Source organism: Notothenia rossii, assembly GCF_949606895.1.
Source record: "Notothenia rossii genome assembly, chromosome: 6".
Classification (NCBI taxonomy): Eukaryota; Metazoa; Chordata; class Actinopteri; order Perciformes; family Nototheniidae; genus Notothenia; species Notothenia rossii.
Genome location: NC_136909.1, coordinates 66,925,548 through 66,949,501, shown reverse-complemented (window position 1 = coordinate 66,949,501; position 23,954 = coordinate 66,925,548). Strand labels below are relative to the sequence as shown.

The window sequence follows — 23,954 nt, the reverse complement described above, 5'->3', positions numbered from 1 at the left end:
TCTTACTTCTCTCTATATTCTACTCCACCCCCCTACCACACATAGCTTTACGCATTCGTTTCGTATTTTGCACAGGATATGACTCATCCACGTTTGTTGTTTTAATTATATAGTGTCAGTTATATAATGGGAGAAAAAAGGAGGGATCTCAATCGGATTTGGTATAGGGAAGCTACAATAACATATCACTGCCATTTATGATTAACAGTAGCACCCTCAAGGAAGAAGAAAGAAGGATCTTCCAAAGTCTGCTGCTTTTCAAAAACACTTTATAATTGTTGGTTGCTTTCAAAGAGGTGCACACCAAAACCATTGCCCATGTTATCATTTATGTAGTCTAATATATTGTGATGACTGCAGCTGCTTTAAATAGACTCTGTGAGGCATGACATGATAGGAACACAGCTGCAACAGAAAAGTTAGAAACAATATAAAAACATAAAAACAAGACGTACTTATAGTCTGCAGGCTGCTTGTTGTATCACGAGTCATGTGTGCCAGGGCCGAATTCACCATATACATGGGCGGGGGGACCACATCCCCCCAATATTCAGATACACTCAAAATGTCCCCCCCCAACAAATAGCAAAAATAAAAAACTTTTATTTTAATTTTAAATTGCTATTCTATGACTTTTTTTATTTTGGCTATTTGTATACTTGAAAATCTTATTTTCTGTTATTGTGAACTTCACCAAAATGATATATTCTTTTTATATGTAAATTGGTTCCGCCTTGTTTGTTTATGCATACCTTTATTTTGAACCCGGGGGTGTATTTCGCTGTCGCACGTCTGAGTCAGCTTCAGTTAGCTTGATGCTCAAGCAGGTCAGTCATGTTTTAATTTGCCCTCCATCAGTTCTGGTATCTTTTCTAGTTAGCCCTAAAGTAAAATATATTATTTTATTTCGTAATGGTAATGTTAATGAACCCTCCGGTTTAGCTTCTTTGTGTAAGTAACTCGTAGTTCTGATGTTAAACCGAACTTTTCAGGAATAGTAGCTAACTAGCTGTGGGCTAGCTGGTTTCAGTTGCTAGCCAGGGTTTGGCGGGCTAGTGTCAGCTATGTGGAAAATTACGGTGTCGTTTTGGATGTAATCCAATACATATCTATTCATGTGGATTATTTCTATTTTATTTTGTCTTTAGAGTGTGGAAAGATTTAAAACTGTGATGTGTGACATCTATGGAATACCAAAGGTGCCAGAATTAATTAAATAAATACTCTACAATTATTATGAAATAGTATTTCATAATCGTCAGAAGCATAGATTTAGTCCCTAATTTTGCTCTCAAAGTGCACCAGATTGATACATTTAACTTCAACATTATTAACATCAGCATGCTCCCAGGGGAGCATGCCCCCGGACCCCCCTAGAGGAGGCTAGGTTCACCACCTGTCCAGACCCCCTTCAAATTGTCCCACCCACATTGAGGATGCTTCCTACGCCCATGCCTGATCTGATACACAGTTTCGGGAATATTGCTGTGTTTTGCCCCCACGGGCAGGGGCATGGGGTTTAACAGGTTTTAAAGTATCCCATGTGTTAGTTAATTTTTATATATTTTCCTTTAGAATGGAAGGAAATTAGTATTCACATTTTGATTTAATTGTTGGTCCCCCCCAATGTTGACTTCATGAATACAGCCTTGATGTGTGCAAAATGTAATAGCAACTAATTCATTAGTTGTTAAGAAATGTTGTTCTGGAAAATGGTGGTTGGCGTACCGACCAACCGACATAATCATTCATAGCACTATGGCCTCAAATACAATCAGCACAGCCCCTAGTAGACCCTCCCCCACACACACAACAACACAGACTATAACACCCCTTGCTGTTAAATACCAACCAACTATGTGCAATATATATATATATATATATATATATATCCCGTTAAAAACTATGCAATATATACCTGGCTGCTAAATCCTAAGAACTGTTACAGGATGTCTATTTTGTAAATTGTGTAACTTTGATTTATTTTAATTATATTTTATACTGTATCATAACTTTTTTTTGTTTTACTTTAATACTTTTTAATGCATGTAACATAGGTAACATATGTAACATTAAAATGTCTGTGGCTCTTTTTCTGTTGTAACAATGTAAATGTCCCCTCTGTGGGACTAATAAAGATATTCTGATTCTGATTCTGAAATGTAGATATCACAGGCACTAGGTGAAATAATATAACTGAATTTATGAGGCTCATAACATAAGGAGTGGTTTAAGATATTCTATTGATATGTGAAAACACTCTTCTTCTTCGGAAAATTCTCTTCACACTTTAAAGGCCAAAGCAGCATCTCCAAGAGGAGATTTTGCTGCAAGAGTTTGTTTTCAGTCCAACATTACTATGCCATGACAACAAATATGTTTTATTGTTTTAAAGAGAAGGCCTTGGATTGTTCTTGCTCTTTTCTGTCAACCTGTATCCTTGTCCAAAAAGCAACTCAAAAACAACTATTTGAATTCAGGATGCACAACTACTTCTCTCTCCAGGATTTTTCATTTTAGAGTTTCTTGCTGGTTGCATAATCTGCTACTGGAAGTAGAGAAGTCCATACAATAAATCCATTCTCAGTGTTTTTGAAAATGTCCACATCTTACTTTTATTAATTTCATTATTTAGCATGATTGGCTTCCAAGCATACTGCAGATGAACATGAACTTGGCACTTACATCCAAGTAACAATAAGCAATACACATTTTGGAGTGTAGGGGGACTTTAATGTGCACCAATTAGCCCGCCCTCGCACAAAGGGAGCTAACGGGTCGTTGTTGATTAGCTCTCTTTAACGGCATCTTGGATTTGCATAGCAGCAGGAGGCAGACTAATGACTGGAGAGTGGCTCGGCCTTAACATCACTCACAGAAATAAGAGGTGTTCCCCCCATTAACACAGTTATTGGAGAACCTCTCCAATAAACTACCCTCCTGAAGATTTCCATCAACAATGACAGGGGATCAATATGTTCATTAGATGTGGATTGCAAGCTATTAGCTTGTCACTTTCTGCTCCTCTCACTCTGTTTCCTTATTCCAAACACTGTGGCTGTTGGCGCAGGAGGGATTAAGGAAGAAAGAGGAGTGAAGAAAAGATGGGAGATGAAGAGGGACATTGATAGGTTGACGGATACCACAGTGGTGGGGCATTGAGTCCATCCAGTCCTCTGTCAAAGGCCCATGAGACTCTGGTTGATGAGGTTTCTTTCAAATGTGGGATGCCAGAGCAGTGGAAAATAAATTGGGCGATTGTAAATAGACTTATGTGGTAGGAGGAAAGTGACACACAGAAAAGGAGAAACAGCAGGAGGCATTTTGTTCCACTCTTGACAAATGAGTCAAACTCTCCTTCCTCACCTCTTTATTTCTGGCCAACCTGTCAGCTCCTCTGTTATCCGATGGCTTCACTGGTGGAGCCAGGGATGGGAGAGGAGAGAAAAACCGATGTAGAACGCTCCATTCACAGGCAAACCTTTGCTTCAGAGGGAAAAACTTGTTAGTGCCTCTTTTCAAATTGAATAGAAGAGTTATCCCTCCCTTGTTTAAAAAAAAAGAGGGTTTCGGCAGTGGAAGTGAGACACAAATAAAAAAGAAGTCTGGAGAGTAGAGTCTTCCAGCCTCCCCTGTGTCTCTTTCAGAGCACTTGAACGGCTGAACCAATGCAGGAGACAGCTTGAAGCAGTGGGGGACGAGCTGCAGGGGGGCCAGCCTTCAGTCTCTCTGCGTAGCTGTGGACAGATCTGTAAATCTGTAGAAAAGTTATGAACTTCTGTTATTCCCAAATCTGGAACATTGCTTGTATCATCAAAGAACTCCCCTATTATTCTCTTTGACACGTACTTCCTTTTTGCTTTAATGTAACCTGCAGGACATTTAACTCTAGAATTAAACTGCATCAAACGGAAACAACAGTAAATTAAGCACATACATACAGCTAGACTCATTTTAAATACAAAAATGAAGACTGTGTTGTGCATTTCCATTTAGCCAAACCCACACGGCAATACATTTGAGATAAGATCATAATTTGCGTCCCTGGATATGCGGGGATGCATTTCCATTGGTATATGCTGCCATAAGAAATATGTTTAACACACCATGTTGTTGTAAAAGTAAGTGGAAGATGAAATTATACAAAAGTAGTTATAGTGGGCTTACCAAAGTGTCCTTGAGAAAGACACAACCCTGACAATTGAGTTAACTTGTCTGAGGGTGACTGTATTTCTGAATGCCCTCCCTCATGCAGCATCTCAGTGGTGGAAAGTAACAAAACTACTTTGCCTTATAACAATTTTGAGTATTTCCATTTATTGCCACTTCAATACATTTCAAAAGAAAGTATTGCACTGCACTACATTTATGAGTTACTTATTAGATGGCAGATAAAGTATTACACTTAAAAACATTGGTTATTCACAAGATGTTACATTTTATTATTATATCACCCAAAAGCTGTTTGTGTGTCTATGCATGGGTTGTTATCTCTATTTTAACATGCAAAAACATTGTCTCTCTTTTCTAAGGGTCTCACTTTGAAATAACAAAAGATGCATCCCTTTTTTTCAAATGAGTGCAAGAGACTCTCATTTCTAATTTTTGAAATGTGTATTTATTTTTGTAATAATTATGTATACAACCATGCCTTTTTGTTGGGCAGTTTGCTTTATAATGTTTAATATTTAGACACTGCATGATGTCATGCTCTCAGCTAAGTCTTAAAGTTCATTTAGCTGATTATTCTTCAGTTCTTTTACATTCATTTTCTTGAATTGAATAATGTGTGGTTGTACTTGAGAAAATGATTTGATCACTTCTTCCAACACTGCAGCATCTCAGTGTGTGTGTATCATCCTGCAGATGTCCTGTCCCGGCCACAGAGGGGCGTAGTTACACGGGCTGACAGCAGGAGTGCAGCGGCTCTGAGGCCGGCAGCGCTGCAGTTTAATGGGCGGAGGAAGGCAGGGCCCAAAGGCACTGCGGCCAGGAAGCAGCTCGAATTACACTGGGGGTGCTTGGGGGGGAATGACACCCACTGAAGTGAAGGAGGAGGGCAGTGTGTGGAGACGTAAGGAGGAGAAAAAACCCTAGTAAACCTGACAAAGCGTCTGAGAAACAGTGCGAGGACTGACGGCGGAAGGAGAGAAAGAGACGCAAAGACGCTCATTTCACCAGGGGAACGCACACTGATGGATTTTATGACATTTTGCATCGGACAACTACCCTGTCGTACCTTTTAAAACCCCGTTCCACCTCCGTAGTAGCTGCAAACTTTCTTTTTAGTTGACAAGTGCGCTGCTCGGGAACACTGGGCATGTTCTGCGCCCTGGAAGAAACTTGGTGACGGGGAGGAAAGTTTCTGGAGGAGCGGTATGGTTTTCCGAGCTGTTTACCAAGGATAACGCGTGTGAACTCGGATTTCTTTGCATGGCATTGGACTATGCTGCCAGTCGGGGTTGGAATATATCCTCTGATCTGAGTAGATACCGGCTGTTTGTGGAATAGTAAGCTGAAAAAGGCAGCGCCTCGCAGATTTTTTTTGGTGCATTGTGGAGTTGGAGACATTCCTCCCTACGGATTCAGCTCATGCTCTCTCCTCCCTTATCTGTGCATGCCAAAACAGAGATCTCCTCGATTTTATTCCTCCATGGTAAGTATTTTCTGTTTACGTGTGAAGCTTCCTCACTATCTCTTCTGTCAAGATATCGGCTGTCATGACAAATAGGCTTGTAGAAATGCCTGTGGCTACTATGTTTCCATTTGCTGCTGCACGACCAAATACAACTTCACTTTTGTTGAATTTAAAGATTTTTCTCACCATTAATTCCCTTATGATACTTTATTTAGTGTGCACACATCTACCCAAAGTTTATTTGAGATAAATTTACATGCAACAAAAATATTACAATGTGCATTGTTTATGTATTTAAAATGAAATCAGTGACCCTTGTTTATTTTAGAAACGAGGCACTTTAGGCACCTTGCATCATCACTTTAGGGCCCATTAACAAGTGTCCTGGTTATTTATTACTTTGCTTGATTTTTCTACATTGTATTTATGGTGCCAATTATCCCGTGACCGCAGTTGTTTTTCACTGCTTGGTGCCGGAGCCCTAAATCACTGAACAGCTCCAAATGAGCACCCATTGTAGAGAAAGCCAACTGATTTGAATTTCAATAGGAATTCAATCAGTGCCAAGAAATGTCATTCAAAGCCCGGTTTAAATGAAAGCTGTGGTCATGTATGGAGCTTTCATGTGCCCAAAATGTCATGTTGTCAGCAACGTGCTTCTTTTTTTCTTTTAATGAGAAGCACATTATATCAACTTTTTTAATTAGTTTATGTGTTTCTTATCTTTCTATGTATTTATTATTTTACCACCCATTTTGCTGTGTGGCTATATTTGAAAGCTGCAGAATCATCCAGTACTTTTGTTATTGTGCTCTTCTAGAGGCTTTTAAAATATGTATGGGTAAATCTGATTTCTATTCATCTTGCTAAAGTTCCCAGAGAGCTCGATTGTTGCACTGATTGATTTACAATTCATTAATAATGCATACGCCTAAGCTGTAACTATGCAGAATTCATTACAAAATCAAACCGCTGCATACCTCTAATAATACTAAATGGTTGGATACATTCATGGATTCACCGTGACATGATTTGCGCAGGAGTCCGTGTCACGCGTGTGCTGCCTGAGGTGTGAATGAAAGACAAATCAGGTTTTCAGATTGTCTCAAAAAGTCAAACTACATGTGTCCTTGCGGTAAAAACCGATCGATACGTCCAGCTGGAGCAGAAGGAGCGCAGGGAAGCGTGACTTCTCCAAACCTCCAGAGACACTTCAGCACGGTGGAACCGCAGATGTCTGGCTAAACAGATTGCTGTGTGTGTCTGTGTACAATACTGCAATATTGCATTTCAATTAAAGCCATACTGGTTTCATAATCAAGTCAAGCAAATGCAATAAGAGCCTCTTACGAATACAATTAACACGAGGGCAGCGGCGCGGGCAACAGGTTTGGTGCATCTGTTGCGCACGGGAATAAACTGCGTCCAGCTAAATGAACCATTGGCTATGCTGTCCATTTTGTGCCAGGATATTTTCAAATCATATGTCCTTGCCTCATCCGTTAAGAAGATCATGTATTATTCGGAGGGAAGAAAAAATAAGCAGTTTGGTTAAATAAGGAGAAAAACCATCAGATTTGTGGTAAATCACATATTGATACAGTTAAAAAAAAGTCTGATCCTTGATTTATATTGCAAAGTATTGTGAGTCAGTGGGACTGCAAATACTAACACTTGCAGAGCTCTTTATTTGCTTCTCTAAAACACATTTAAATGCATATAATTATACATGTGAAGCGGAGATATATGCAGGTAGGTCGTGTGTTGACTGCTGGTGCCTCATTGCTCTGGTATGTCTGACTGTGGCATGGCTTGTTTGACAGCATTTTGAAGCACTCTATGTTGCTTTCTGTGGCTTAATTTTTCTGTGTCACTTTGTCAACAATAGTTGGAAAAATAGTACTAAACAAGATCTTAGAAACCCTTGCAATGTTATGTTTAACACATTTTCTGTTTCCCCTCCCAGCCCAGGTGATTGGGTGAATTTCCGCTGAGTGACAGGCCGACCCTGCAGCAGTTGATGGTTGGGCGGACTCCCTCAGATGGGATCAGTGTCCAGGGGGAGGTGGAGAAGGGGAGTATGGGGAGCACTTGCCCCCACTAACGGGATGGCCTCATGGGCCTGGCTGCTGGCCGCTGTCCTGCTGTCCCTGCTGACCGTCAGCGTGGCCCGGCCGCCCCTAACCGCAACCAAGGAAGAAGAGGCCACTCTGGAACCTGAAGGTAGGCAGCGAGGGGGGGGGGGGGATGGGAACAAAACAGAAAAGGAGAGTGTGGGAGGTGGAGGAGGGGGGAAACATTTGTTTGGGTTGTTTTTAGAGAGCATGGTGTAAGTCTGTCAAGTTTGTTTTCCCCCTTGAAACCTGACTTCAGAGTTTTGAGATATCCTGAGAAATTCCTTCCCTTATTTAATTTAAACATCAATGCTAAAAAAAATCCACGATTAGCGTCAAGCTAAATGAGTGGTATTTGGATTTCTACAGTTTCATCCATTTAAAGTAACAAAACAACATATTTCCACTGTCACTTAAACATTTACAGTTAGTATGGGACATTTCTGGCAGAGAAAAGGTTTTCTTGGGCCATTCTTCCCCCTTCAAACTTCACCAAAAGTCTCAAGTACAAAGAGAAAAGTATTTCTGTAAGATTTTGCGGGAAATTACAAATAAATAAACCAAAGGAAAAAACAACTAACCCCAGCATGGCAAGCCTGTTGTTTCCCTCAGCGTGATGGTGTGATTCACACGTTTTTGTTTGATTTCTGTTGCTGATGTCTATGCTAGTTCAGGGTGTGCATGAGTGTTAAAGGCAGGTTTGTGACCCTGCGTGGGAGGACAAGGGAGAGCTGTGAAGGAGGGTGGGGAGTGTTTATGCTGGCATTTCTCTCATGCCCTGCTGGCCTGGAACGAAGCAAAAAGAGCAAGGGAAAGGGAGAAATTAGTAGAGGTCTTTGGTATGTTTCTCTGAGTTTGTGCAAAGTTTGTGTAATATTTGGAAGTCTTTTTTGGTATAACCTTTTGAAAACCCGTTTTGTGAGAGCGTTTTCTTTCTCTTTTGAACCTTCTCTATTTTTCTTGTCCAGTCTGGTCAGAGACTAGCTAATTAGAGTTGTTGTGATGGATGGTAACTTACATTCCAAAGCCTTTTGTTCCCGGACTTTAATCAGCATGCTAATTGTAAGTTGGGCCAACAACAGAGCATCACTTTTCTTAAGCTACATCCCCCCTATCTCTCTCTCTCTCTCTCTCACACACACACATACACTCTGTTCCTCGCCTTACCCTTTGCCCTAGAGGTCAGGTACTGTCCTACTTACCTTGATGATAGGCCGCAGAGGCTCCGGCTGGTGTTTTGTTGTTCTGTCGCAGACTGTTTGGCTCCGAGCCGGCTGATTCAGAGCCCCACATGGCCTGGACGTTACGCTACATGGCCACATAGAGGACAGAGAAAGTTAGAGAGTTATACAATCCTCCAGGAAAGGTCTAAGAGGATTTGTGCATATTTGACTTCTCCTTTAGGTGGAGAGATTACAGAGCGCTGGGTTGCGGTGAAATCATGTGACTGGAGATTAAGTGGCTAGACCTGGGGGTCACATGATGAGGGATCAACGGGGCACAGAGAACCTGGCCTGCTTATCTGATCCTGAGTCAGTTTCTCGGTTGCACATGGCAAACATAGATTTATTTTAACCGCAGCTGTGGTTGAATCAATGCGTCACCGGTTTTCCTGTGGTCTCCTTCCTGGTGCTGGTGTCACCTGTAGGGAGACAGATTGGCTGTCCCGCCTTCCCTTTTTGCCCTGCAGCATGGGTCAAACCGCTGCATGTGTGTGGGAGCAGCAATTGCTTCAGATTCATCAGATCGCATATCAATGTTGTCTCTTTAGAGCCCACGCCTGCTCCCCTGGTGGCCCTGCATGTTTGTTGACCTGTGGCTGCTGTAAGAGTAGAAGTCGAGCGAGCGCTGGTTAAGATCTCCACAACAGACCTATTGTTGTCCCTCTAGTCACTCCAGTGTGTTTACCTTGTCCAGGCACTCTGTGATTACAATACTCTGACTGAGCTGAATAACAATGTTACCAAACACAGCAGGTGTGTCTCTTTACCATTGGTATTCTCTGCCCTCCGGTCTGTTCTGGCCCTCTCTTTGCATATAAAGCGGAATAAATGTGGCACATTGGAATAAAAATGTTTGTGAATGCGGCAGACAAAAGTCTGGCTTTACTTTCGTACTCTCCCTGCCAAACACTTCAAAAGATAGTGCTTTAATAAATAAAGGCTACATTATGTTTCAAGGATGAGTCTCTAAAGCTCAAACAGAAGCAACAAAAGGGTGGATGTTAGTCAGTAAAGTTTTCTTAATGTTTTTTTGGCACAGTAGGAACGTCTCTTCTCTATTTATTTGCTGCATGATTTATACTCTTAAGCAAGTTTGCAGTCAGCTGCGTTTAACACTACAGCAATTGCCTTTATTGCATTAAAAGCCATAATAATTATAGACTGCTAATTAAGGTAATAGTTTTCTGGAGACTGTTATTAGTTGTATGGGAAGATGGGAATGTGAGGCTTATTATCTGTAACACTGTGCTATCTACACAGTAGTAGTGCGGTAGTCAAATAATAAAAGAGTCAGCTGGCCAGTTAATTACACTGTGTGTGTGTGTGTGTGTGTGTGTGTGTGTGTGTGTGTGTGTGTGTGTGTGTGTGTGTGTGTGTGTGTGTGTGTGTGTGTGTGTGTGTGTGTGTGTGTGTGTGTGTGTGTGTGTGTGTGTGTGTGTGTGTGTGTGTGTGTGTGTGTGTGTGTGTGTGTGTGTGTGTGTGTGTGTGTGTGTGTGTGTGTGTGTGTGTCCGTGACTGTGGCAATGGCAATGGCAATGGTAGTGAACTCTAAACAAACGCAGTGTTTTCCGCTGGTGTGACCAGGGGGGTAGGGGGAGTTGGGCTGAATATACGGCCTTCCCACAATGACTTTTATTAGCCTGCCGTTGGCCGCTGTTAATCTTGAAGGTTTGAGTGTGTTGGTGGTTGTGTGTGTGTTCTGTTATTTGCCTTGGCAGAAAATACCCTGTCACTCAACCGCTCCACCTCACACCTGTTTGATAAGAGGCTGGGAAGAGCTGCGATCTGTGCCAGCCTGCGTCTCCGGTCCCAGTGGAGGATAAGTGTGGAGAGGGTGCAGGATTATGGAGGAAAACACTGAAGAATATTTTTTTTTAAACATTGATAAAGATACTAGGCTCTGATGCAAAATGGGGCCCTTATTGTGCCTTTAATGGTTCTTTACCCTATCTTGTAGTGTATTATATATGTTTTTGTGCATGTTAATGGTCTGCAAAGGCTCAATCACAAAGTTCCTCCTATTGACAAAGTACCATTTTGAAACCAAAAATTGGAGCATAATAAGGCTCCTTTAAAAAGTAGGGATTTTAACCTGATAGTGTTTCACCTACTGAACTCTTTTTGGAGTACTTGTAGTGCTTAAGATTATCACTTCTGGATTTGTTTTTGTGCAAGGCACTACACCTCCTGCCTGCTCACTCTTCTGGAAAAAAGTGCTACTTATAATGTAAATGTGTAAAGCTAAAACTCTTGTTAAACTTCTCCAATATGAGGATGTGCTGTTTTATATCATTGCAAACTGCACATCAGTTTGGACTGTTGCATTGAACTAAATGAGACATTTTCGGATGGTACCTTAATTCTTGATAGGAAAAGATAATCGGAACATTTGTCCATAAAAAAACAGAAAACATGTTCATCTCTAGAAGTCAGAGCAGAGAGAAGCTCTACTCTGAGGGTCAATCGAGGTTTGACCTAAGAAGATCTTTTTGAGATAAGGGGGTGCCCCGTGGGTTAAAGGGGTCGGGTGGGGTTCAGGGAATGCCTTGATGAGGGGTGAAAGGCTGGGCTTAGCAGAGGGGCTGTTGCCATGGACGCCAGCAGGAGCCAGTTCATGGAGCTGCTCCTTTGTCATAACAAAAAAAGCTAAGGAGGGATTTGAATGTGAAAAGACACTGACATCAGAAAAGAGGGGAGAGACAAAAAAAGGGGAGAAAAGTCCTTTGATTTGACTACGTGATGAGGATACAGAGGAAAAGAGGAAAAAGGGAGGGATAAGAAGGGCAGCAGAGATAATGTGATTCGGCTGTGTGTGTGTGTGTGTGTGTGTGTGTGTGTGTGTGTGTGTGTGTGTGTGTGTGTGTGTGTGTGTGTGTGTGTGTGTGTGTGTGTGTGTGTGTGTGTGTGTGTGTGTGTGTGTGTGTGTGTGTGTGTGTGTGTGTGTGTGTGTGTGTGTGTGTGTGTGTGTGTGTGTGTGTGTGACTCTGATACGGGAGTCATTACATTAAGCCCACCTATCCCATTGTGCAGAGCACGACAGGGAGGAGATGGGAGAATAGATCTGCAGTCTTTTCCTTCTAAGTAAATGTATAAGATCATATTCTTCAGTTGTAAACGTTGCCCTCCAAACATTCTTGCTTAGCTCTGATGGAAGGACAGAGAGATGAGAATGAGACGTTGGAGGGAATTGCTGCATTTTGCTGCAAAGACTAATTATGGTCAGCCAAAAAGGTGTGAACGAAAAGAGTGGACAGCCTGATTATATCACACCTGACTTGTATTAGCTGTCGTGAAAAGAAAGAGAGATGGGTTCTGAATTGGAGCTGTGCTTCAGGAGAAGAGAGGCAAGATGATAGTGATGATGGAGGGAGGGGAGAGGAAAAAGCTGTTTGATAGAAATCGAGCTTGTGTGTGTGTGTGTGTGTGTGTGTGTGTGTGTGTGTGTGTGTGTGTGTGTGTGTGTGTGTGTGTGTGTGTGTGTGTGTGTGTGTGTGTGTGTGTGTGTGTGTGTGTGTGTGTGTGTGTGTGTGTGTGTGTGTGTGTGTGTGTGTGTGTGTGTGTGTGTGTGTGTGTGTGTGTGTGTGTGTGTGTGTGTGTGTGTGAGATAGAGTCTCCAGCCCCCCTCCCCTCCTGTGGTGCAGAGGCAGATTAAACTTCTGCAGAGATGAAAAATCTGCAGTGAAGTGTGTTCAACTCTTCAACTCAGCATGCATCCCTGGACCCTTGTAAACTTTCTTCAAGAGCAGGGAAGGTGTGTGTGTGTGTGTGTGTGTGTGTGTGTGTGTGTGTGTGTGTGTGTGTGTGTGTGTGTGTGTGTGTGTGTGTGTGTGTGTGTGTGTGTGTGTGTGTGTGTGTGTGTGTGTGTGTGTGTGTGTGTGTGTGTGTGTGTGTGTGTGTGTGTGTGTGTGTGTGTGATACATGCATTTATTAGTGCTATTTTCCCAGAGCGTGTGCAAGGATTCTCAAGGTTTTTTAAGCATCACTCGCTGTGCCTTACAGGTTCCCATGAACAATCGGGCATGCTGGAGGTGTCAACAGGTCAGCAGGGTCAGCAGGGGGCGGGGGGGTAGAAGAGGGTGGGAAGGGGCGACAGAGAGGGCAAAGCTGAAAGGAAGGTGAAGGAGGGAAGCAGCAACAACAACAATAGGAGGAGGAGGAGGAGGAGTTGATGGAGGGGGACAGATGGACACAGCAGTGATAAGAAAATGATGAAATGACACGTGCATGCTTTCTTAAATCAGACGCACCATTTGGAGAGATTCCTTCCTGTGTGCTTGTTTTACCTCCTTGTGTCTGTATCATCTTCTATGAAGCAGCCACCCTTTCTCTTCGATGTGCTGACAGACAGTACAGCCCCTTCGTGTGTGTGTTTCTGTATGTTCCTGGTTGCTACGTCAGCCCCTTTGTTTCCCGGTAGTTACGACATTTCTACATTTCTGAGATCCTAAATTAAACAGCATAAGGGAAGCCAGTAATAACGTTAAAGTAAAAGGCAGTGGCCCCCGGTGTGGAAAACCACATCGTAAAAAAAGGTAACGGAGACAGCTCCCCATCAATCAGCGCAGGAGCTCCACCTTTTATCAGACCACACACTCAGTCCTGGGTGGGGAGGGAGGGGTAATTATTTCCGGATCGAAGGAAAGAGGAAGAGAGAAAAAAAAAAAAAAAGACAATACAGGAATTGTACCTGTGTATGTCTACTTGCCCAGGGGGGACGTTTAGAGGCTCACGCACATGCCTCGACCGCTGGCGGAATGACTTTCCCTTCCTGTCGAGGCTGGAGTGTGTGTATACTTTACATTTAACACACACATAGGGCAGGGTAGGTGTGGAATGTTGTTGAAAAGTTGTATTGAGGTACAGGAAAGGCTGCGAGTGCCACCGCCTCTATAATTACACGTATCAGCCTTCACTCAAACACTTCATATGCCTTCATCGCTGGATTTTCCATTGTTGCTACTTTCCCCTAGCTTTAAATCTTTTTAATCCCTCTTTTTCTCTTTCAGAAGAGAAAAACACAAACACGTAGTTCTTGGCATTTTTGTACTGCAGTAAAAAGAGCATGGAATTTCTTTATTTTCCACTGTGGATGGTTGCAAAGACTTTGGGAAGACCGAATGTTCACATTTATGCATTAAAGTGCGTGTTTTAAAGTCTGCAACAGACCCAAGGTAACTGGTATCGGCTTCGGTATACATTTCCCCCTTTTGCTTAACATTCAGTCACAGTCGAGATTTAAAATCCCTCCTGATGTAGAAGTGCAGACTCAGCTACAGACATTCAGAATTCCCTTTGATATATTGGACATTTACCTCGGCCTCTCCGTGAAGTTGTACAAGTCTGAGGACACGGTGTACACACATGCTCACAGGCGGACTTGGATTTTGTCCCAGAAGTGAAGGTTTTATGCACTTTGGAGTCGACAGGAGTTTCTCGCTCGCTGCCTTGGCGGATCCAGTGGTTGTAGATCCTCCATGGCCATGTTATGAAAGAGAAGGGAGAGATAGAGATAGAAAACAGAGAGTCAGACTACAGCCAGGTCAAGGTTTTCTAAGCTTATGCGCAGAGTCAAAACCAAACTTATCGGCAAATTAGAGAGCGCCTCTCCTCCTTCCCCTTTTCTCCCTTCCCCTGCCTTACACTCGCTTCCGTCCCAGAGCTTTCTGGCTGCTTTCTCTTCTGACAGGCAGACATGGTGGAGTTTTATTACTTTTTTGCTGCAGAGATTTGCACTGCTTCTCGTCACACAGAGACACTGGCTGCTTGGCATCTCGGCTAAAAGGAATGGGTGGTGTTGGTGGTGGGTAGGGGGGGCTGACTATCAAGTAATGTCCAATTCTCACCTGCTCGCAAAACATCGATTGTTTTTCCTTCACTCTGCACACGCTACTTCAGCCGTAACTGCATGCTCTGAATCTATATACGCCAATCACACTGACTGCACACCTGATAACAGAACAGTGGTATTTTCTAATGGGTCCATTTGAAGTGACTGACTGGGAGATTGTGGTAAAGACATGTTGGTTTTATGGTTTAAAAAAAGAAAATGGGCCTCCTCTTTTCTGTATTGCTCCTCCTGCATAAGTTGATTTGAAGTGCATCCATTGGGGGTTATGTGGTGTTTTTGTTTCTTACACTATGGCTTGTTTCTTTCCTCTCCCACCTCTCTTTCCTCCTTTTTGTGCACCCTCTTCCTCCTCCAATCTATCCATCCTCCTCCTCCCCCCTCCATTCGCTCTGCAGAGGCCTCGAACAAATACCAAATTTCTAAGCCCACGGTGTGCTCAGTGCACCCGGGGGACTTGCTGAAGCTGAGCTGCCCTCTGCCACAGACGGGGACCATCACCTGGACCAAAGATGGCAGCTCTCTGGGCATCAACAATCGCACGGTGATAGAGCAGGAGGTGCTGCAGATCCGTGACGCCACGGCCAAGGACTCGGGCCTGTACACCTGCACCAGCGTGGGCAAAGACACGGTCTGCTTCATAGTAAATGTCACAGGTGAGTCAGGGAGAAGCCAGGTCAGGATGGGACAGGGACTTTGGAGATTTAGAGTCGGACTGAGCTTGGATGAGTCCAGGAAGTGGCCATGGAGCAGGGATGAAGAGCGTGCATTTTGGTCTAGTGTTTGTGTGCAAATACAGCAGCATACAAACTGATTGACCAAACAAGATCCCAATTTGCGACTGCATGAAAATGTGTGCATGCGATACTATACGTGTGTGCATGCGGGTTGCGTAGGCTGGCAGTAACCGTGGTTACTCTGTGCAGATGCCATCTCGTCGGGGGATGATGAGGACGATACAGAGCGATCAGAGGACACTGGGGCGGACGGAGAGCAGTTAAGTAAGTATGGGAGAAACGCAAAAGAGGGATGAAAGAGTAAACGATGTGCTACCTTTCCCCACTAACTCCCATAGAGTAGGCGCACTTGAGCAAGGCACAAAAAGTGACAGAAGAAGCCAGTGCACTAATATGGTCCTGTTTACTCTCTGTCTGTGAAATGTTGTTTATACCTTGAACTGAGCTGTCTTTGAGGACCTTCTCTAAGTAAAAATAGCAAATTCATGACCTTATTCTAGTGGAAATAACCACAGCTTACTTCATACAGTATTTGAGAAATTAGGGGCATACTTTAGGACAAATTAAAGCAGATAAGGTGCAGTTACACAATGTAAACTTTCCTGTGCGTACTTTATATGGTCAGCATGTTGTTTTCATGTATGATGATTCAGAATGCTACATTAAAGTACTGTTTGGATAAGACTTCAGTTAAACCAGCCGAAACGTATGATAAATTGGCTACTATTTGGAAACCTGTATTTTTCATGAAGAAATAGCAGACATTTGTGTTTTCTGCCTCTCAAATAGGAAAACTTTATGCTTTACTGTGTTTCATATCATATTAAAGTAACTATCTTTGGGCTTTGGACCAACAAAACGATACGTTTTACGATGCCTCCTAGGACTTTTAAACAGGAAATAACCCTTTTCACTATTTTGTTTTATTGACCACATAATTGCATAATCCATAGAGTGGTGCAGTGACGCGTCCTAAAACCCAGAAGTAAGCTGCGCATGGGATCGATAGATTTATGATTTGAAAATTATAAAAGTAGGGTATACATGGGGATATTATCCGGCTGAACAAAACGTGCATTCATCTAACAGGTTTGTTTTCAACAGACCTTATTTCGAGCTATTTTCCAAAATCCTATGGATAAATCCCATTGCGTTTTTGTCGAGAGAAACCGAGCGAAGCTTACTTCAGGGTTTTAGGACGTGTCACTGCACCTTTCTATAAATCTATACAATTATTGGCAGATAAAAAAATATCGTTAGTTCCCGCCCTACTTCTGGAATGCTGATTGGGATAGTCAAACACTAACAAAGACTTAATCCCTTAGTGAAATAATCTATTAAGCTCTGACAGTGTTTATTAGCACAGTTCAGATTCTGATTAAGGCAGAAGAGGAAGTGGATGGTCTCTATTCTTCTGCAGACAGCTGTTAGCAAAGCCGAAACTCCTGTCAGCTCTGCCTCGCACCCATATCTTCGCTATTCTATATCTCAGCATTCCTGTCTATGCTTAAACTCTGAGATTGTCAGAGTCCGCGTTGGATGGTGTGTGTGTGTGTGTCTCTCCAGGGAATACTGAAATTCCTGACATTCCTCAGCTAGTGTCCCACAGGTAGTCTGGCCTCATGGAGCCAGTCAGTCAGCTGGGCTCATCCATTATGAAAGACAACCCATCTGGACTCAGTTACCCACCTGGTGTGTGTGTGTGTGTGTGTGTGTGTGTGTGTGTGTGTGTGTGTGTGTGTGTGTGTGTGTGTGTGTGTGTGTGTGTGTGTGTGTGTGTGTGTGTGTGTGTGTGTGTGTGTGTGTGTGTGTGTGTGTGTGTGTGTGTGTGTGTGTGTGTGTGTGTGTGTGTGTGTGTGTGTGTGTGTGTGTGTGTGTGTGTGTGTGTGTGTGTGTGTGTGTGTGTGTGTGTGTGTGTGTGTGTGTGTGTGTGTGTGTGTGTGTGTGTGTGTGTGTGTGTGTGTGTGTGTGTGTGTGTGTGTGTGTGTGTGTGTGTGTGTGTGTGTGTGTGTGTGTGTGTGTGTGTGTGTGTGTGTGTGTGTGTGTGTGAGAAAGAGAAAGTTTTACCCAAGTTTGTCTTTGTGTTGGTGAGTACCTGGGGTAGTAATGTGGTAATGAAGCCACGCGCACACATACATGCACACATACACTCTCTGTAGTAAAGCTGAGGGCTTCCACATCTTGTTAAAATTCTGCACACGCACTGCGTCTCTCTGTGATTCCTCCTCCTCTACTTTTTGGCTGACTGTAATTGCCTGAAATCCATTAAATATGGGGAGAGAGAGAGAAACTCTGCAAGAGGAAAAAAATGGGAAGGGAAAATATCCAGCCATTCTGGTGGTAATAAGCAGTTTGAAAACAAAGGGAAAGCTGTTCTGGGAAAACAGTTGCATTTTCTCGCCGTGTGTGTTTTTTAAAATTAAAAACCGAGATTATTATTAAGAGGAAGGGGGGAGAAGGAAAAAAGGAGGTGGGGGGTTGTTGTTGGATCAGTACCAGCACTTCTCTGAGCTGAGGAGCCCAGGACTGGAGCGAGGGAGGAGTGTAGGCGTGGGAGGGAATGAGAGCAGAGAGTGAGGGGTGTAGCTTTATATTCCTGGCTTTCCTTTTTTTTCTCCTGGAACTCTCAGAATGGGTTGGGCATCGGGCCGCTGCAAAACAGAGCATTTGCATTTGACTTTGTATAGAAGATTGAACAACAAAAGCCAGCCCACAGTGTTTGTCCAGCGTTGCATTAGGTAGTGTTATTGAAGGAGATATGGAAGAGCTTTTATAGGGATCAGTGAGGGGGTTTTAGGGTGAGGTTGGGGGTTAGAGTAGGGTAGCTAATGTCAGGCTGAGGTTAAAGAGCCACGTGGAGCCTTGCTTTCCCATGGTTGTAACAAAGTCTCCCACTGACAAATGTAGACATCATTGTTTACAACGTCACACATTTTTCTAGTGTTTTAGGTTAGTTAAAGCTGCACGGCAGGATTTCCATGGAAGACAAAATCTATCTCACAAGCATAGTTACAGATAATACTGAAACATAATGCATGCAGCTTAAGCACAGAGTTATTATACTGTTAATGAATATATATGATATCTTGACTGATGTCCTGTTAGGGCTGCTGAAGTGAAAAAAGTGAAAAGTGAAAAACCCATATTATTAAGTTTATGTTAAAGTCATTATTTTACGAAGATGATGGCATCATTTTTGGAGTAGATCGTAAACATTTTGTAAGGTTTCAAACACTTTTTATTGCACTGAACACCCGTTTACTCACTCAGACTTACACAAAGGGTAACAGGGTAATTTATGAACATGCAAAAGGTTTGCCAAAGTTTGAACAATTATGGCTATTTCTCAACAGTGATTTCAGCATTTCTGTATTTTGTCTAAGCTCAAATTGCTTGTTTATGGTGGGTGGGACTCAATTGGAAAATGTTGATGTCACATATTTCTGGAAACCAAGCAGGACTTCGAGGAGTACTTGATATGTGATTCATCTGATAAAAAAATATTGTTTTTTTTTGGAGGAGGAGGAAATTCACCTATTTATTTTTCTCTGTATAAACTTTGGATTAGCAAAAAATACACATAGTTTGTTGATTTCAAAACATTGGCCATAAATTGCTTTGTTGAGCTTGTGTACATGCACTATAAAGATGAGGCTGCCACTGAAAAAATTCACTGTTGCAATACCACTTCGGGTCAGTGATGGATTGAGCTCTCCGGAAGAACAAAAAAAAGTATTGACTCGCAGAGCAGGAGTTCGATAACCTCAGCTCACCCCGGGCCAGCTTAGGATAAACAGCCGTGTGTGGGGATCCGGATGCACGGGGCTTTGGGGGGGATGCGGGGGATCCTGGAGTCCGCAGCAGTTGGGCCAGTGAGAGTTTGGCTTCATCTGGAGAGAGGTCTGGGGGTCGTCTCGTTTGAAGTGCTGCCCCTCCAGACCGAGAGCATGGGAAACAGCACCGCTCACCTTTCATGTCCCAACCTCATCGTCCGACCCCGGGTGGCAGTTTGGGGTCAGAGGTCGCTTTGGGAGAGACAGCCTCGCAATGGGCCGGTCCCCACCTAATCTGTCTATGTCTGACCGGACGGAGTGATGACAGGGAGAGCGAATGGAGAGAAATGGAAGTGGGGGCCGAGAGGTGAAGATGCAGGAAGTGAGGCGCAGATAGTGAGAGTGAGAAGGAGGAAGAAGAAAGAGCAATGACTAATTATAGTTGGAGCACTTAACCGTATTCAGGAAGGAAGAGCCCTGTTTACTGACTTTACTCTCCAAGTATGTGCGACTTGTCCGGTGCTGCGTGCCAGAGAAAATGATGGGAGGTGTCAGATAGTATGCAGATTGGAGAGAGAGCGGAGGAACATTTTCTCCTGGGACATAAACTTGGAGGGTCATACACATGTCAGTAATGGCCTTATCAGTGGGTATTCCCTCTGTTGCCAGCAATTCTGCCATATGAATAGGAAGTGACAGTGTAAAAGGCCGTTTTGGTTGTTATTTTAGTTTTTCTTCCCCTCTGAGCCCCATCTGCTTAGGCAATCACGCTCCCAGGTGCAGAGAAAAAGGGAGGGTGGGGGGGCTTGGAGGGAAAATCCAGCTGACTGAGAGACAGGAATTGGGAGAATATAGGGATCCAGAGATTGGACAGAACACGAGTAAGGTGACAGATTTCAGTAGGAGGATTGGTTGATAATATCTGGACGAAGGTGGGAGTGGAGAACTCTGAAATCCTTCTTTAAACGTGACTTTCATTTTCCCCCTGATGGCACTTAATGATTGTCGAAAGGTGATAAGCCCCGCCGTCCATATCTAGCCAAGTGACAGGCAGATAAACAGGCGAGCTATGGTAATTGGAGGAAGTGGAGGGAGTAAAAAAAGTCTGTTAGTGGAATGAGATGAAATTGAATGTGATGGTCTAGTTACCCTCTTGGAAACGCCCAGCCACATTCCCCCCTCAGAGCTGATGTTTTTTCCCCCTCTCTGCAACACCCCGCCGAGCCTACAGGGAAAGTGTGTGTTTTTATTTAACTGTGTGAGTGTGGAGCTCTGGGTTGTGTTATATCAGCCAGTGTTGCCAAGTAAAGGGGGGGGGGGGGGGGGTCTCTGGGAGTGTTAGGAATGGTTCAGGTTTGGCTCCTCTGCAGTCACGCTTCCATGTATATCTGCCTAAGCCAGTCCAAGGCCCTGCAGCCAACACTGTTAAAGCTGAAGACATGATTAATGAAATCTCACCCTGACTGAACACCAACTGTTCTCTGGTCGCAGGCGCTCCGTATTGGACCTCGTCAGCAAAGATGGAGAAGAAGCTGCATGCGGTGCCAGCTGCCAACACAGTCAAGTTCCGCTGTGCTGCAGGAGGCCACCCCAAGCCTAAGCTCCGCTGGCTCAAAAACAGCAGGCCTTTCCGCCAAGAGGACCGCATGGGAGGGTATAAGGTAAGATAAACAGTAACACATCATACTTTTTAATACAACTCACTGCCTTCTCCTGCTTCTTTTTCTTGCCTTGCTGTACTTTTTTTGAATGAATTTACAATTGGGTACGTCGAGTCTCCTACTTCCACTATCTTTCTCCGGCTGTCCTTTCACCCCTTCTTCACCCTTCACTGGAGAGACGGGAGGAGACAGAGGAAGCGAGGGCAGGGTTTCTGGTGTGAAATTGGAATTGCTCATCCGTGCGCCTCCTCTCGCCAGGATACTATGCAGAGGCTCTCACTGTAACTCGAAATGGTTCTTTACCCCCAACAATTAGAAACTTAAGCCCGGGACTTAAGGGTTAAATGCTCCCAGACAGTAACGTATAGAAGAGGTAGGTAGCGTTAGGGTTGAACTGAATTGAGAATGCTGAGGTAACTCAATCAGGGAGAACAGGTCCCACTGGCTTTGGCCGTAGTATGTGATTCTATTGTTATGAAACGGGATTTACAAACACTAGTGCGTAAGTTAAACTGAAGGAGCTTGATGCATGCAGTCACACTCTCTGTTTGTAACATTCTGCGTTGAAATACTTCAAATTAAAATTATAAATAAACTCCCATGCATTGCCTAATTTCTGGAGGGAGGGCCATCTGGAGGAACATGATAATGACGTGATGTCAGTAGTCCACATACATGAGTACGACTCTCTATACTGTGGTTCCTTGTGAAGTTTCCAACCTAGTCCTGTTTTGGAAAATAAAGCAGTCCAAGTTGATTTATTTGTGCTGAAAATACCTGATTCTGTATGTCATGGGAAAGTTAAGCTAGTGCGCTTGTGTTTTATTTCCTCTTTGTATAAAAAAAGCCTGAAATCAGCTACAACCCGTCCTAATGTGATGAATTCCTCCCCCGTGACGGAGTCTATTTGGATTGCATTTTATTTGTTTTGTTCTTAAATCTCCCTTTTTATCTTTCTAAGCGAAAAGCATTAGTGAAAATGCTATCACCATATTTATAGAATGAATTTACAGTTCAGTCAGGCAGATATTACATTAATTTAAGACAAGATTCAGTGATACGGAACACGCCTGAGGTTCCTGGTTAATGACTGACGCTTCATGAGGAAACACATCCCCCTGCCGGGAAAGTCTACAGCACATTATGATGATGTAGCTTCTCATTGGCTTTCAGCGTACACATTACAAGCGTAGACACAAAACAGGCCACTGCGTGACGGAAATGATACAGCCAGGCTGTCAGATACACTGTGGGCAGCTCGTTTCTCGCTTTTTGTCAACACATGTTGGACAAAAGCTATACCTGAGCCCAGCCCTGTGGCATAATCTCTCCTTTGTGTGAAATGTAGGCCTCTACAAGCAGCGGCTACAGTCTCCGTCCAGCGTGCGGACGGAAACGCTATTGTTAGCTCACACCTGTGGATTCAACACAGGAGTCAAACTTTTTTTTCCAAACAATAATGAATGTGTGAATTAATGAATGAGAAAACTGTGTTTCAGACTATAAAGGTGGGGTTTACCACCTAAGAAAACAGGGCCAGACAGAAGGAAGTATCGGGGTCTTTGAAAGGTGTTTTTGTTGACAAAAACATTTTATCTTACTAAGTTTTTCGCTACTTATCAGAAATCCAAAAATAATCAGACACTAATAATGTGTAAGAAATAAGGGTATTATTTCCCGTTGACCAATATTGCAGGTATTCAAATAAATAAAAAAGTCCCAAAGGAGGAATCAGCCTGTCATCAGCCTCACTATTGTTTTCCAACTCCCGTCTTTCAATCTTCAGAATAAATCTCCTCGTTTTTTTTTTCATCCTTCTCATTTTGAATGTCACCTGCATTTTTGTGTGTGTATTTATTATGTGTATCAATGAGTGTGTGAGTGTAACAAGAAACCCCTGCCTCTCGCTCCCAGGTGCGTAGCCAGCACTGGACCCTGATCATGGAGAGCGTGGTGCCGTCGGACAAGGGCAACTACACCTGCCTGGTGGAGAACGAGTACGGAGCCATCAACCACACCTACACCCTGGACGTAGTGGGTCAGTACTGCACACACACATACACTCAAACTTGAAGTACTGTGAGACTAATGAAGGCAAGATGGAGGGATGGTGGGAGGGGAGGCAAGCAGAAATAGTTTTCGCAGTGAGAATAGTGTGTGTGTGTGTGTGTGTGTGTGTGTGTGTGTGTGTGTGTGTGTGTGTGTGTGTGTGTGTGTGTGTGTGTGTGTGTGTGTGTGTGTGTGTGTGTGTGTGTGTGTGTGTGTGTGTGTGTGTGTGTGTGTGTGTGTGTGTGTGTGTGTGTGTGTGTGTGTGTGTGTGTGTGTGTGTGTGTGTGTGTGTGTGTGTGTGTGTGTGTGTGTGTGTGTGTGTGTGTGTGTGTGCTGTTTGATCACCCAGGTGCACTCTGGATGCAGGTGCAGGTCAAGAAATGCTGCCAAGTGTGTGGATTATGATGTGGTTATTATATGATATTACAAATTATATATTTTTACAATTGATTCGGGGAAATCCCAATTTTATGATGGTATTATGTGTTTACGATGTCCAATTAGGTTATATGTATTAGGTAGGCTCATTGAAGCCCCGACTTTGTGTTGTTTTGCTCCTTTTGCTTATCACGCATCCTCACAGACTAAAAATGTCATCTCTTCACCAAAAACAAAAACAATATTTTACTGGAACTACTTTTAATTGAAGAAATATATCCTCGGAAAATGTTGACAGTCCTTAGCAATGAGCAAATAGTTTCTGGAAAAAAGCACATTGTTTTCCAGTATTCTAAATGCAATTGTTCATGCTTTGAGTACCACAGCATTGGATAACAAAACAACAACTAGTATATATTGCTCAATACCACAAAATGGAAGTAGAACGATATGTTAATTGTGGTATTTTTGGATGAACAGACCCTTAAAAGGGGCCCTATTGTGCTTATCTTGTGTGTGTTTTCCATTTCCTGCAG

General features: G+C 43.3%; 1 protein-coding gene across 3 annotated transcripts in view; it reads left to right on the top strand.

The window, feature by feature from the left end:
• The first annotated feature begins 5,008 nt into the window (after window positions 1-5,008).
• fgfr2 (fibroblast growth factor receptor 2) overlaps window positions 5,009-23,954 on the top strand; it is a 41,749-nt gene continuing 22,803 nt past the window's right edge. The window contains exons 1-6 of one of the 3 annotated variants that reach the window (XM_079687284.1): window positions 5,009-5,656; window positions 7,605-7,861; window positions 15,219-15,476; window positions 15,747-15,821; window positions 20,822-20,991; window positions 22,906-23,029. In XM_079687284.1, the coding sequence (XP_079543410.1) occupies window positions 7,681-7,861; window positions 15,219-15,476; window positions 15,747-15,821; window positions 20,822-20,991; window positions 22,906-23,029 (808 nt within the window). In that variant the 5' untranslated portion in view covers window positions 5,009-5,656; window positions 7,605-7,680. The remainder of the gene's footprint in view (window positions 5,657-7,604; window positions 7,862-15,218; window positions 15,477-15,746; window positions 15,822-20,821; window positions 20,992-22,905; window positions 23,030-23,954) is intronic. The other 2 variants (XM_079687283.1, XM_079687282.1) reach the window with 2 other exon arrangements.